At 34.3% G+C, this 15,278-nt stretch overlaps 1 protein-coding gene across 1 annotated transcript in view; it reads right to left on the bottom strand.

Annotated features, from left to right (window-relative positions):
- LOC113227197 overlaps nt 1-15,278 on the bottom strand; it is a 138,665-nt gene that overhangs the window by 57,114 nt on the left and 66,273 nt on the right. Inside the window, exon 2 of the mRNA XM_026460082.1 lies at nt 3,984-4,096. Coding sequence (XP_026315867.1) covers nt 3,984-4,096 — 113 coding nt within the window. The remainder of the gene's footprint in view (nt 1-3,983; nt 4,097-15,278) is intronic.

Genomic DNA, 15,278 nt, shown 5'->3' with positions numbered 1-15,278 from the left:
GTTCGTCCAGGGAAACACTTTTTCCTTACCTATTTCTGCCGTGAAACAGTAATGTCAGAATTATTGTGTTCCGGTTTTGAATGGTAAGTATGCTGGTGAAATTACAGGCACATGGGGCTTGTCAACTTATGTCTCAGGGTGACGAGCGCTGTGGTAGTGCCCCTCAGATCTTTGCAATTTAAAGTTCTGAGCGGCACTGTAACTGTTGTGGACAGGCGTGTAGCTTACCATCAGGCGCACGACTTGTTCGTCTCTTGATGTTATAAAAAAAATATATGTATATATATTATATAGTAAATGTATTACATGTCTTAAAGATAAATATGCGAGTTATCCGTTATTTTAGTTTATATGTCTGAGTATCACGGTGGTTTTCTATTTAAATACACTTTAACACACACAAACCTTAGAATGAGACTGCAAATAAGAAGCTAAAAATAAAGAAGCTAAAAATAATTGAATCGTCTTCAAATGTATCCCTGGTTTCGTTTAACAAAATGACTCAACATCTATTCATATTTATTCGAAATTTGAATAATCCTTTGCATTTTTAGCAACCTGTTGTCGGATAAATGCAAAACGGTTTTCGCACTCTTAACGGCAGTGGTGTGGAAATTCAAATACGGATTTTGAAATCAAACTTCATGTCTCTTAAATTTCTAATAAAGTTGCACATAAGTTCCATATAACAGAATCATTTATTTCATATGAATAATGTCGTAATATAACAGTTTTGAAATAAAACGTCAAAGAATGGTCTGATATAGACGTGGACACAAATATGAAATAGTGTTTTTTATGATACCAAGTGACTGGAGGAACAAGTCGTGAGCCTGGTGGTGAGTGATACGCCTGTCCATTGCAGTTGCAGTGGCACTCAGTGCTTTAAATCACAAAGATCTGAGGGGCGCTGCCACTGTACCTATAATTTCACAAGCACCCTTATCCTTCAAAACCGAAACGCAGTAATGCCAACAGTATGCAATGCAACATTATGCTTGACGGCAGAAATAGAAAGTGGCAGTACTTCCCCAGACTCTAGAAACTCTTTCACAAGGAGCTCTACTGCTAGTAAATGTAATGTAAAATACAATAAAACAACTCCTTTGAAAGAAATTGCTCTTCAGTGTACAATTCGTTATCAAATAAAATAAGCTTTTGTCGGGTTTGTAACACTCTGTCGTTTGAAACAATTGTCAGATTTGAACGCGATTTTAGGGAATAAAACGGGTTGTAAATTAATTTTCTATAAAAGGAGTAATTTTCTTAATGATCAAACGCGTGTGTGTCAAAGTAAAGGAGTTATATTGGGGTCGTATTATACATTGAAGACAACGTTGTATACGTATACCACAGAAAAATAAATACAGTAGAAGTGTCTATTGGGCGTGACACGTATGCTAACAGTAGGCGGAGTTCCACTTAATTGAGCTTACCTCGCCATTTTCGCTTTGTATGCTACCGTCGAGTCAATTATCTCGCGCAAAACCTCGAAAATCTTGGATTATTATGCCTTATTTTGCTACTTAGGAGTGCAAAAATAACAGTCGCACCTGTTATATTGTGCTGGTGGTGTTAACCAGAAATAGAGACGAATTAAGGGTCATCCATCCGTGGCAACTCATCAGGTAAATGGACCTTAAATCACTTTTAAATATCAACTCTCGTTTGCGCTGAGATCACAAATTAGAAAACTGAAATAGTACAGCGCCAACAACTGACCTGCGTGTACTTATCCGTATATTCCAAAAATATTCTGTATTTATTTTAATAAAGATAATACCTCTAGCAATGGGGGGTGTTCCATTCGGTAGTGTGGCAAAACGGATTCACATTTCATCGGTAATTATATATTAAATATGTAATTACGCAATTTTCGTCCATTATAGCAAAACTCAAGTTAAACTGGTCTATTTGAAGTGAAATAATTGACGACACCCCTCGTTTGTTTCGAATTCGGGTTGGCCAATCGGAGCGCAGTTGTCACAGTAATGATTTGGCAGAATAGCTTTCAAACAAATTAAATGACATTACGTATCTATTTCTGTTTATATACTCGATGTTTTGTTTTAATAAATTTTCCATTTTCTGTTTATCGTAATAGATTTTTTGTTTGTTTGTAGAATGACAAGAGCTAAACGTCGTAACTTGCAGTAACAGGTATTGAACTTTCAACGATATGCCAACTGAGTAACGTTTAAATTATGTTAATAGTTCAGAATTTTGGTACACCTTGTAAAATTACAAACTAAGACCAATCATTATTAAGATTTCATAGTGTTTAAAATTGAATCACAGAATGGCGACAGCATATATATTCTGATATTAATCGAAGTTTAAAGCAATTACACTGTTTTTTCTTCCGTGACGTTATCCGTTGAGGGTCTGTGAAATTAGCATTAGAAGTTGAGGGAGTTATTTTGGAAATTTATATTAATATTGTTCCACAAGTTTTACGAATATGAATTTTAAAATGTTATCTTTCTAACTTCAAACCGAACTACGAGAACTCTTTTCTTTCCAGATTTTTAGAAGTCATAAAAACTTTTCTTAAATACATAATAACTTTTTGAGTTTTAAAATAGACTTCATTTAAACCCCGGTATTTTTTTTTTATTTTTTTTAAACACTAAGAATATTACAAAAATATATATATATATATATATATGAATAGTTATGTTCTCAAAAATACTTTTTTTATCATATTGAGTGACGGACAAACAAGTCGTGCGTCTGGTAGTAAGCGCCATTGTCCGTAACAGTTGCAATCCCACCCAGAGCCCTTAAATGGCAAACATCTGAAGAACACTGGCACGCGTCCGCCACCTTGAGGCATTAATTTATAACTACTAATTATATTTTTGTTAAATATAGAAAATCTCAAGCTGTAATATAAAGAAATTTGCCTGAAAAGACGCCTAAAACACTTGCACACATTTACTTAGTATAGGCATCGCAATTACACATTGGTTTTAATATTAAAACACATAGCTTTACAATGAAGAACATATTTAATTTAGATTCCCTTCTTAATGCTTATTCTAATATGATATTTATATTTGTTTTATTGAAGTTATATTGAAATAAATTTATCTTTATTCTTATAAATTGACAAGTCCCATGTGACGGTAATTTCACCAGCACTCTTACCCCTTCTAAACTTAAACCTAAACTGGATCACAGTAATGCACACATTTCTTTTTAATACCCGGACTATGGAAACCTTGAAATAGTGACAGACATATAACATTTATATGAGGAATAAAAATAAACTAGCTGTTCTTGACAGTCGTCTTCATAACGTCTCAAATTCATTCAAGGGGCAATGTATACGTTTCCATAATAAAATTCCGATTGATAATCAAAATTTGCTATTTACGAGACTTGAAACTATAGTGAAACAAAAACTTTATATTAAATGTTATTATTATACAACTTCTGCGTACTTGGATGATAAAAATCTATGGTAGTGACCCTTTTAGCTTTTTCGGGTATTATCAATCTAAGATGTTTAAATTAAATATTGTAATGATAAATTTTAATGTAATGAAATGTATATTTACAAAGAGCACCAATTAGAGTTTCTTGCTCATTCTTCTCAGGGGAATCTGCCTTACGAATGATAAGTAGAGTTTAATCAGTATAACGATTTCAAGTGTAATTTGCTTACCTATGAAATAAAGATTATTTGTCTTTGTCTTTAACCTATATCGCGGGTGCCATGGACACACATTGCAATTACAAATTACACCTAAAGTCACGAGAGAAATAAACGTACGTCTTACACAAATTCCTCTCGGCCTGGGAATCGAACCCAAGATCTATGGGTGGTATTCCAGCATGGTAAAGCAATTAACCGTTCGGTTACAGATGCAGTTAAATTACCGTTTGGCTGCAAAAATAGGTAAAATGGCAGCAATTCTATGAACTGCTACTAAATATAAGGAATTGCGAGAAAGTACGTCATATTATTATATTCTGACCTTATAAAGTGCCTGTGGGTCGATGTTGTGGTCGCAGCGCAAAGTGGCACTGTGATGGTGTACCACGAACCTGGGCGAATGTAAATCCACCCAAACGTCTGCCATGCCGGCCACTGGAACAAACCAACAACTTAGTTTTACAACCTCGGTAGCACAATGGTTCAATGGTTAGCACTGTGGATGTTAGATGAGGAGTTCCAGAGTCAAACCAGCTAACTTTTCTAAACTAAATATAATTAAATAACGGTATGATTGTTTAGCATATTATTGTTAATTATAAAAAAATATTTAACCGACTTCAAAAAAAGGTGGAGATTCTCAATTTGATTGTACTTTTTTGTATGTACTTTACGCGATAACTTCGGCATTTGAGAACCGATTTTGATGATTTTAGTTGGTCCCATTGTCCCTCAGTGGTCCCATTGAAATTTTATGAAAATATCTCCCCTCTAAGGATGCCAAACTAGTGGATGAATCTGTTCGCGCACTTTCCCGTAACTCGATTTCAATAAAACTTGGCAAATAGATGAAATATCGAATTCTTAGGATTTCGCGATTGTTACATATAGGAAATGAAACTATTTTTCCGCATTTAAATCGCTTTTGCATTCGCGGTCTCTTTTGCATTCGGTGGGATCTGTAAAGGATCCAAAACGTTGGTTTGTTTGTTGTGATTTAAAATGTAAACCTTGATCAAAAGGCCAGTAAGAGCTTAAGTCATCAGTTTTGAAGACAGATGTTCGTTCTTATTTATGATGAAAACTTACATTTTATTTATTAAATCTTGTGCCTTAAATTGCAACCAAATAATTCATGTTACCTCATAGGTTAGCGTTAATTTTTGAACTGTTTAAAATATGATTTTTGCTATAAATTTTTTGGTATAAATTCAACCTTAACCGCATTGCATATTGTGTTCAATATTGCACCTCACAGAAACCCCTACACCTTTGTCGGTTTCGGACCTTTTAAATTTTAATTAAAAGTGTTACTTTATGAATATATTCTGAACTATTGCAAAGTATTTATCGCTGTTAATTAGTAACTATAATTTAGTAAAATAATTTTTTTTCAAATAATAATAATAATTATTTATATAATTTTAATATTTAAAAAAAAGTTAATTAATAAATATTTGAAACATTTTACAAAGTATACCGGTTAATTAGCAACAATTACAATTTAATTGGTGTATCTGAATGATAAATAGCATCTAAGGGTATGTGGTTTGAATTTTTATATTTATTATTTATTTTTTATTTTTATATTGTTTTACTACCATGATATTCAATTATTTTTTTATACATTTTTTATATTAAATACAAAGATCGAACAATAACAAAAACAACAGAAGCTTTTACTTTTTCATCAATGGAGTTTCATGTTTACTATTACTATCAAGTTACTAATATTACTCATATTTCTTACGCTGAGTCGTTATTTTTATGCCGCTGGTTACTGTTTGGAGACGGTCCCCACCGTAAATTTCTGTGGCTATTCAAATTCCGCCGTTTCATTTTTAGCCGGTGATCGACTCAATAAATGTATTCCATGTATTGTGTTCAAGAATACATCTTTTTGTTCATGAAACTTTTAGAGGTTTTTATATTTTACACTCTCCATAACAAAGCGATGGAAATGAAAATGTTACGTTTTAAAAAGTTGACAAAAGAGATGACATAAAAACATACGAAATAAAACTTTTTATTTTAAAATATTATTTAAGCTTTTATTGTCTTTTTTACCTTACCTGAATATTATTTTAATTAAATAAAACTAAAAAACAATTCATAACATATGTTGAGCGTTACATTGAGTAATAAACGCAGAGAAATAAAGTTTTGCAAGGGCTACATTATTTTCTATTGTCAACTCTACCGCCCAACTTTATTGACCCCTCATTGATTGTCGGTGAATAGATTCAACAGCTTTTCGTATTTTATTAAGTTGGTTTAAAAAACCAATTCGAAATTCGACTATAAACTTAAAATTGTTCCCAATTATTTTATTTTATCTGTAGTCGTTTATTTTTTGTTATTAAACAAAAAGTTATACTCAGTCCCAAAAAAAAAAAAAACTACAAAATATCACATACAAATACTTTGAATATTGCGTATTTAACAAAAATCGACCTAATTATTTTATCAATATATTTAAAGTAATTTAACATTGACATAATATTTATGTGTGCCATAGATACACATATTTTAAGCACCATAAGCGCCCAATTACACGAGGATAAAGTTAAGACTGCCTGCGTTCTGTCCCCAATTTGTCCCTCGTCCTTCCACAACACAGTTCCCAAAAATATTCGAACTTGTTCACACAGTAAATGCTGCTCGTATGTGGAACCTTCTCCCGGTCGAGGTCAGACAGTCGCCTTCGGTTCGGGTTTTCAAGGTGCTCTTTTGAAGTTTTGGTATTGTTCAGACTCCACATGTTTGAGCTCATGAAATATTTATTTTCATTTGATATATTTATTTATAGTTTTATTTTGTGCATTTTATTATAGACTTTGTATGTATTAATGTATCAACATTCAACATTCAACTTAATATATATTTATTCGTATGTACATTTGATTTATTAAATTTATCTGTGTATTTATTGAGTATAGTATATTCCATTTCTTTACTTATCTATTTTTAGTGCCACCCCAAAAACCAACTTTCCTTTCAGATTTTCAAAGGTTAGTTGGAAGAAATCTCTTTATGGGATAAGCTCGCCTTTATACACAAATATATAAATTGTTTCTGAAAATTTGTAAGTTACTTTGTGGTACAATAAAGTGTTTAAATAAATAAAATAAAATAAATCAAGTTTAAGTTTTTAATATAGTTTATAGTATTTTATTCTTTATTTAAAAAAAACCACTAATAAAACGTTCGAGTAGACTTTTCCCCCTTTCTTTAAATACGCTAGACCAGACTAGAAAAGTGTCGCCAAGAACTAACAATCTAGGAACATAATATATTTATGAATACTATTTCGCACGTTAAAAAATGCAATAATGATAGACTTAAGTATCATTTTTAAAGTAACATTGAATGTCGGTTATATCAATTTTGCGTTTTATAGACTCAATTATAATGTACAACATATGTATAATTAAGAACGATAAAACTGACAGTAAACATGATCAATAAAACGTGTTTAAAAAAACAAGAGAGAATAAAAATCAAGATTTCATTTGCCACGATCGAAATTTTAGCGAAAAAATTGCCTCGGCTAGAGTTAACTTTTTCGTTTACAGTTGAAGCTTTTTTCAAGCTTTTACCGCTTGCATGCGAGAAAGCTTTGATATGGATTAACGCTTCGCTTAAAATTAGCAAAGAGCTCTCCAATAAGACAAAAGCCCAAAAGCTGGGAGAAGTGCGTCACATTTCCCGTCTTTAATATTTAAAGAGGAATTCCAGCGTTGACAGGGATTTTTTACTTGAAATTTAGGAACCATGCCTGTGTTTTAGGTCGAAAATTGCAGAACCGATATACGAATAATGTGTATTTTAGGATAAGGTTTTTGATTTTTTCTCAAATCTGTATATTAGTATTGTGGAATAATGGTGTATGGTATGGTGTAACGGGCTGATGTCCGCAATTCGACATCTGGGCGCATTTTTTGCTTGCGGTGAATGCGATTACCTATCGCAAGCTAGAAACAAGGTTTACACAATTTTGTTTACACGAGAACCTTTCAGCTTTTATTGAACAGATTTTGTTACAGTTGTCACGTTATAATTTTTTTCATGACACCATTTTATCCAAACGAATACTACGAATATAAAAGTAACTCTGTCTATTACGTTTTCACGCCTAACCCGCTTAATCAATTTTGATGAATTTTGGTATAGAGATAGACGGGGCCTAGGAAAAGGACATATGTTACTTTTTTGCTCAAAAATAAATCTTAAATGGGGTGAAATAGGGGATGAAATTTTGTATGGAGAACCAATAAAACTATGAAAATAATGTAGTACAGTAGGCTACTCAAAGTACTTATTCTATGTAGATGAAGTCGCGGGCACTACCTAGTGTGTTTTTATTATTATTTTATTTTTTTATTATTTTAACACATTGATATGTTATTCGTTTCCCGATTCTTAATCCCCCAACATTCCATTTGGCTAATTTTCATAATACATTTTTATTTTACCTCGGATTTTATTTAATGTGAATGACACAAATAAATTATTAAACTAAGCTTATTATTTATGAATAAATTTGAAGTTTTTATTTAAAAACCTCCGATAATGGTTTAAAATATGTTCGCAAATGCGTACACATTCACTTCTAGCACTCGCTGATTGCCGTTGTGATACTTTTTTGAGTTGTACTGCTTTTTCATATACTAACTTTTTATCGCTGGGAAATGCATTAAGCATACCGCTTGGGTGAGTAGCGAGTTGTTATGTGGGACTTACCTACTTAAACTCAGCGGTTAACTTCACCGCCATACCGAAGCGCCCCAGGATCCGCATGCGCATACTACTGGGACGCCTCGGCGGATGGCCCGCAGGGAGTAGGCTTATTTGAAGGGTGTCTCGAGGTGGACATAGAGCACCCTCAAGCTTGGTAGGAGGGTGCTTCTGGCCCCAGTCTACACTGGAGGAAGAAGGTGGGCGTAATGCCTTCTTAACTTCCTAGCCACCGTCTACAAAGCGGATTCATCATTCAGATTTATTTGCTATGTGTACAGAATTTTAAGAATAATGATTTAGTCAAATCGAATATTCCATTCGAGGAGAGTCACTAAGCTGTACGAGCTATCAATACGTTAAACGTCCTACTATAGTGTATGGGTCAAAGTGTGCGTGAAACTATACGTTCACAAGAAATGTGAATCTACAGGTTTCATCACGATGGTTTACTTCACTGATGACCGCTCACGCGATGCGCTCATCCTACCACAAAATGGCGGCTATTTGGTTTCGCAAATTAGAAAAGGATTCAGTTTATTGCGCATATTTTATGGAGGCTTAGAAATGTAAATTATGTAAGTTTGACATTAACATGATTTTTCGCTTTATTTTTGACAATGTTAATTTTTACTAATTTTCATTATATTTTTTCTTTACATATTTACTAGTTTTTGACAGTTTTTAATTATAATATTTTGTACATTATGCGACCACCACTAATTATATTTGTATGTTTCGACGAAACTGGTTGTAGTAGCACTGTTAATGTATTGAACTGATCTGATGAACTTATTGTACCTACTTCCACAAATAAATCGATCTTTATCTTTATCTTTTTATCTTTTTAAATACAAGTTTTTAAAAATAAAAATTATTATTCTGCATTACTAAATAAATACCCTCCGTACTACAACAAAAACATCTCAAATAAAATGCAGTAATACACCGCAAATCATGCACTTAAAAAGCACTAATGAATTTTTTGGTGTACTTGGGTAAATATGATAATATTCCGTTTGAGTGGTTCTAATGTTTACCATGAAATTACTCCTTAAAGTATAGTTTATAATCATTTATATTCAGGGTAAACTTAATAAACGCAACTTACGGTATGTTTTCAATAAATAAACACCGACATCACCAGCCCAAACAATAACACACACGATTGTCGTGACGTATTTTTGAAGTTGTTTATTTTTTTTAAATGACAGACCCAGGCATTAAAAACTTTATGGTTTGCTAGAGTAGTTACCGAAATAGCAATTAGTATTAGTTCTTTTACCTGTTATAACTTCGATATCCGATAAATCGGTATAAAATCATCACCGGCACCTCTAGGTGTGGTATGCGTCTACGGCTGCATGTATCGCGTGAGCGGTTAGCGAGATGTATGGTTACTAAACATTCATAAATGTATGTAATGTAGATATTAAACCATAAACTTTTCATTTGAGAAGCAATCATTCTTCCAATATAGATATTGCATTGTAATGTACAAATATCATTTTGGGAATACCACCCTCTTCAATAGTCATTTTAGCCAAAACTAATTGAAAACTGCCCGCACAAAGTAATAAACAACACAAACCTACCCAGCAACCAACTAATTAATAACATTGACTTGCAAACACTGTCGGTGTTTCGTCGTAGTTTCATATTAATAAATTGCTACGGCGTAGTACGTAGCTTTTTGCTACGTTCGTAGCATGATGTTAGACTGGTTTTAAATTTAATACCTAATGCGTTAATTTACCTTTAAACGTGAGTTACGCTTGGTAATAAAAGTTACCGTAGCGAGGTGCAAGAATTATTGCCCTAGTACTGTACTAACCCATACATTATGTTCCAGTGCTCTAAGGCCAGTTATCTAAGGCCAAGTGCTAGTTGAGGTACTCTCATGTGTTCGTTCTTCGGAATCTTCTTTAACACGATGGTACGTGTAAGTGACTATCTAGACCTAGGAATTACGCTGTGAATGTATGTACATGCACAAAAGCGATATGGCTCCAAAACCTTGCAGAGAGATTGTAACAAGTGGCTCTAACGATAGCCGAGCTCCAGTAGGAGATAGCAAATCAAGAAGAATAATGTATATTCAGTTTTTTTTATGAGACCAAGTGACAGGACGAACGCGCCTGGTGTTAAGCGACACGCCTGTCCATAGCAGTTGCAGTGCCACTTAGAGCTTCAAATCGTAAAGATCTAAGGGATACTGCCACATTGCTTGTCACCCTTAGACATAAGTTGACGAGTCCCATGTGTCTGTAATTTCACCAGCACCCTCCCTTCTAAACTGAAACACAAATAATTCTCACATTACTACTTGGCGACAGAAATAGGTTAGGTGGAAGTACGTCTCTGGACGAAGTGCCACTTAACACCAGGCGTACGACTTCGTCCTGTCACTTGATATCATAAAAAAGAAAACAAGAAAAAATTGATCAGCAAGTATGTAGAAAAGAGTAGCTATACCCCTGAAGCTTTATTTTTGTGGCTGTCATAGTTTTATTTACATAGCTACTTAATGTTATTAAGCTGGCAAATCTACACGTTTCTAGGTCGGTTGTCGTCAATTTGTAAAAGGTAGGTTGAAATATATTATTGATTTTTAAAATAATGTTCCCTTTTTGTCTTAAAATAAAGAGAAACTCGAAAATTTGTACGTTTCCTTAAAAATACCCAAATTTCAACCTTTCGCTGTCCGGACTACAAGGGAAATAAAGATTTTTCATGTTTTATGTTAGCACCAATTAAATAATGATATTGATAACCCAGAAACAAAAGTCATGTTACATAGTGTAATTTACACAGTGTAAATTATTTAAATACATAGCAAGGGCTACTTATTTGTTGTGAGTTGTACAAATTTCTAATTACTAACAACGCCTCTCGGCCCTTAAGCTACGGCTCAAGATTGTTATTAAACCCTAATTAAGGGCAGGTCTTGGTCACTCGAGATAGTATCATCCAAGATGCAAATGATCATGTTCTATTAATGTAGGAGTTAGGGTGCGACCCTACGCACCTGTTGGTTAAATAGAGGCAAGTTTGTGTTTACAGACTCCCACCACACATCAGCGATATACAAACAGTTAGTTTTCCGTGTAACAGCGTTAGCAGTGTAAATTTCCGTGCCGGGTTAGTGTAATTAAATTTGCTCTCCATTCTGGTTAAAGTATAAAGCTATGTACCTACTAAGTATGTATATATATGTAAATAGTTTTAACACATTTTTTTAGACAATCTACAAAAAGTAGTTTGTTGACAAAAGATGGTAAGTGTGAAAGGGACATTGAGAGGAGAGTGCAAGCCTCAAATCAAGTGAATGGAGCCCTGTGTGCCTTAATGGGTAGCCAGACTGTCTGAAAACAGGCACGCTTGGCTGTTCATCGGGACGTGCTGGTCCCAACCCTAATGTATAGAAGTGGGTGTTGGGTGTCGCAGAAAAAACATGAAAGTAGGTTGAATGCTGTAGAAATGAGAGCTTTGCGCAATATGTGCAGTATTAGTCTTAAATATAGAATGCTAAACAGTGAGGTAAGAGAGCGTTGTGGTATAAAAGATGATGTATTTATAAGGATAGTGAGAGGGATTTGGTCATGTAGAAAGAATGAATGTTGGTTTATTGATGGCACAAATTTGTAGAGCGAATGTGGATGGAAGCGTGGGGAGAGGTAGGCCTCGGCAAACATATCTCAATCAGATTGAGATTGTCATTAGTCATGCGTTGAGAATACCAAGAATAAACGTGCATGTATGAAGAGATTGATGGGAGTACAGGAAGCGAAGGAGGTTTGTCAGGAGCGTAGCAAGTAGAGGTCCATAGTCTCTGCCGGTGGGAGACAGGCGTGATGATATGTATGTATATAATCTACAAAATCTCGACCATTGCAAAAAAGTAGACTGTTTGTCGGTTTTCTATCGGATAAATTACGAGGAATGTGAGCAGCAGTGGCGACGTATATATAATTCGATTTTCACCGGCTTGCGTTAAATTTTCCATATACTTTGATGTACTACATTTTAAGTGTAGAACAAGTTAACCAGTGTAATTAAGTGTACGAGTACCTTGTGTGTTAATAAGTTGTGTTTAAGTGTCGCTAAGGCGCCACTTTTTCTTAAGGAGTTTTTTGTTTTGCTCTGGCTTTACTCACAACAAATTTCACGTCTCGCCACTGGTGCGCAGGAACTTTTCAATTTAGTTCCACCCTCACCGTTCCTCCTGTAGTCGACTAGAAGGTCCGGATCATTCCATCCTTACGACGTTGATATACCACCCATTCGCACGAAGCGCATTGCTTCCTCCTTCCTGATGCGTACGGCAAAAGAATGGAATACTGTATCTGTGTTTCCCGAAAAGTACAATTTGGGGATATTTAAGGCTAGACTGAATAGGTATTTTTAGGCAAACGCGTAACATCGTCGTTCATATCGTCGCTTCACATCAGGCGAGACTCTGGCCAAACGTGTGTCTATTATTTATAAAAAAAAAAACGCTAAATACTTAGTTAAGAATGAATTCCCTGTGTAAGGGCAGAATAGTGACTCTGTCTTACAAGATGTTACCTCGTGATCGCGACGCGATAACCAATATCACGAGAACTAGGACATGTCAACGCAGTAATTCAAAGTTCAACATTGTACGCAACCGTACACCCTGTACTATGACTATCAGAGCCGTGGTAACAAAAGTACAAAAGCCCAATGGTTTGACCTACCGCCTTTCAAGTAGAGGCCGCTGGCTCGAATCCGGACTCGTATGTCGAGTTTCTCGAAATTTAATTTGAAATTTACTATGAGCTCTTCAGTGAAGGAAAACGTCGTGATGAAACCTCGTCGAAGTAGGTCCACAACCCTCGAAAAACATGTGAAGTGCCCAACCCGCATGGTGCCAGCGTGGCGGACTATGGTCAAAACCTTGGTCTGAGAGGAGATACGGAGGTACTCCGTACCCCAACAGCGAGACGTTGAAATAATAGGTTGATGATGATGTTGGGTAACAGAGCAACGGAATTCACTACGGAGCATTATTCAGAACCAATTTAGAAAAGATGACAAGGCAATCGAACTCGGGAACTTCTCATCCAACGCCCGCAGTACAAACCATCGGGCTGTCAAGCAAGACCGTCATTGATTGATTAGTTATGTGGTTAGTTCTGGCTGTTTAATCGATTATCTTTATTTGCCAAGTCACAAAAGAACTTATTACACCGCCTTTCAGAGTTGATGAACAAAAACAACATTTTAAAATGAACAATAAATATGATTAAAATTTACGTCGAATTTTCACATAATGATATTAATGTATATTTTTCATTATTTCTAATAGTCAGTATACGACAAAAACATATATTTTTTAAATCTTATGGCAAAAGCTAACAATAAATTAAGTAATAAAATACGTGTAAATATCGGCACTTATATAAAATGAATTTCGTTTGGCAAAACTTTATGTATGTTTTTATCTGTATTAACCTTTTAATACAGATAAAAAAATATATAACGTAAGGTATACAGGTAATTGGTGTGATATTTGAGAATGTTATACAGGGGAAAGTCCGTTAATTTGGACCATTTTCTTTTCAAATGCGTTTTAAATAATATGTTTTTCAAACGTTTTTACAAACGTCTATTGTTTGAAATGAGACAATAATTATTAAAATTTTTATTTGTGAAGCATTAATTGATATAAATTAGTATAGACATCTAAAAAACCAACAAAATGTGAGATCCGAGCTTTGTTCCAATTTAGCCGACTGGTTCTGTAAATTGAACCACGGGGTCGCTAACCCGGACTTCAATAGACACCGAGGCAAAACAAATAAAAAATTACAATGAAGCATAATATAACATACATAACAATTAGTTAACACAACAAACCTACTAATAAAAAAAATAAGCTCTACACATAAGACAATTATCGCAAATGTCAGGATTTGAAGTAATGGTTCTTGATTCCGATTATGAACCGCGAACACTGTCTCCGTTCAACTTGGGAGCTCTTCATCATGGTAATTTCTTTTGCATTTAGCACATTCATTATCCTTGTGTCCTGCTATTTGAATCGTCCAAGACCATTTCAACATCTATACATTTCCCACTCTTGGTCCATTTTTTTAACCAATAGTATGATGATATTATAAAAACTTTTTCATGTAAGTTGATTGAAGATAAATTACACTTTTATGCTGTTAACTACGCACTTAACACGGAGCTATGGAATTTGCATTAAAAATAACAAAAACAGGTTTTCCAAAACAGACGTGCAATTTCACAACAAAAACAACATGGCCAATATGTAATGAAGTTAGACGCATATCGCATGGTAGTGTTAATAAAACAATTACAAAAATACTTTTTGCGATATGAGTGTGGTGCAATTTAGTTGCTGGTCCAATATCCCATATTTTCCCCTACTTATATGCATTTAATAAAGACAATAGGGAACTGGAAGGAAAGATGTTTGGACATGTAATACGTCAAAATTGTTTTCTGAAACATTATAAAAGGGAAATTCGAAGAAAGGAAGGCATGCAAAAACTTTGACGAACTTTTTAGATCAGACAAGGGAAAAAGATAATGTCGTGTCGCATCAGGAATTCAAAGTTAGGATCCTGAACTGAGATCGTTGGTTATTATTCTATCGACAAGAGCCTAGCTCTTAAAAAGAAGTACCCTTTCCATGAAGTGTTCCTTTTTGTTTTTTATATACTCTATGGGTTTTTCTCTTTATTTAAAGAACTTTGTCACAAAAAGCGACTACGTCACTCTTTACAGATACCTATAGACTTTTACACGTACGGATTATAAATAATAATCTCAGTACAGAATACTAAAAAAACCGACCTCAAAAGTACGTGGAATTACGTCTATTTGC

The sequence above is a fragment of the Hyposmocoma kahamanoa genome, unplaced genomic scaffold, assembly GCF_003589595.1.
Source record: "Hyposmocoma kahamanoa isolate Upper Pololo Valley unplaced genomic scaffold, ASM358959v1 202, whole genome shotgun sequence".
Taxonomy (NCBI): Eukaryota; Metazoa; Arthropoda; class Insecta; order Lepidoptera; family Cosmopterigidae; genus Hyposmocoma; species Hyposmocoma kahamanoa.
Note: the sequence above shows the minus strand (reverse complement) of the source record. Positions and strands in the feature narration are given on the sequence as shown.